Here is a 610-nt window from a genome sequence, read left to right on the forward strand (position 1 = left end):
AAAAAAAAAAAAATCGGGTGCCCCGTTCACAAAGTCGTCGTGTACGACAGGGAAATGCCACCTTTTTCGTCAAAAAGCACCATACTCTTGCGGCAGCTATTCGCCACGCGCCCCAGGCACATCAATGCATGTACGTTCAGCGACGAGCGCCTTAATGACCAGCACAATGCCGTTCCATGTGCATCACGCGGGGACTCCGATGGGTACACATGATAGTGGCATCCGTACGTGTCCTCCACAGCTGCGCCGCTCAGAACGGAGCGGCACAGCACCGCGGGTGTATCCCCCTTGTCGTCCATCACCCTTAGCCCGAGAAGCCCGCGGGCTTCGTTACTGCTCTTCGCTTCAGCCGTCGCTGTTGTTGTCACTGTTGTCGTTTCCGCCAACGGCGAGCTGCAGTGCGTGGCGGGGGACCGTCGCCTCTTGCGCCCCACCCTCCCTGGCACTGCGCACTCGCAGCCTTCGTCGCCGGCTTCACGGTCCGTCAGGGTCCGCTGCGCCCTGCCCATGCGGCAAGCCTCCACTCGCGTCACCGCCCTTGCGCCCAAAAGCAAAAGGAAAGCGAAGAACAAACAAAAAAGGGGAAAAAAGACCCACGTCACACAACTGA

The 610-nt window shown here is 59.2% G+C and overlaps 1 protein-coding gene across 1 annotated transcript; it reads right to left on the reverse strand.

Moving 5' to 3' along the window:
- Positions 1–26: 26 nt before the first annotated feature.
- On the reverse strand, positions 27–509 carry DQ04_00061190 (putative zinc-binding protein (Yippee); the record flags this gene model as incomplete). The annotated part of the gene is made up of 1 exon (XM_009308009.1): positions 27–509. The coding sequence occupies one exon, from the start codon at positions 507–509 to the stop codon at positions 27–29; it is 483 nt and encodes a 160-aa protein (XP_009306284.1).
- Between the last annotated feature and the right edge of the window lie 101 nt (positions 510–610).

Source organism: Trypanosoma grayi (assembly GCF_000691245.1).
Source record: "Trypanosoma grayi strain ANR4 Tgr_6_V1, whole genome shotgun sequence".
Taxonomy (NCBI): Eukaryota; Euglenozoa; class Kinetoplastea; order Trypanosomatida; family Trypanosomatidae; genus Trypanosoma; species Trypanosoma grayi.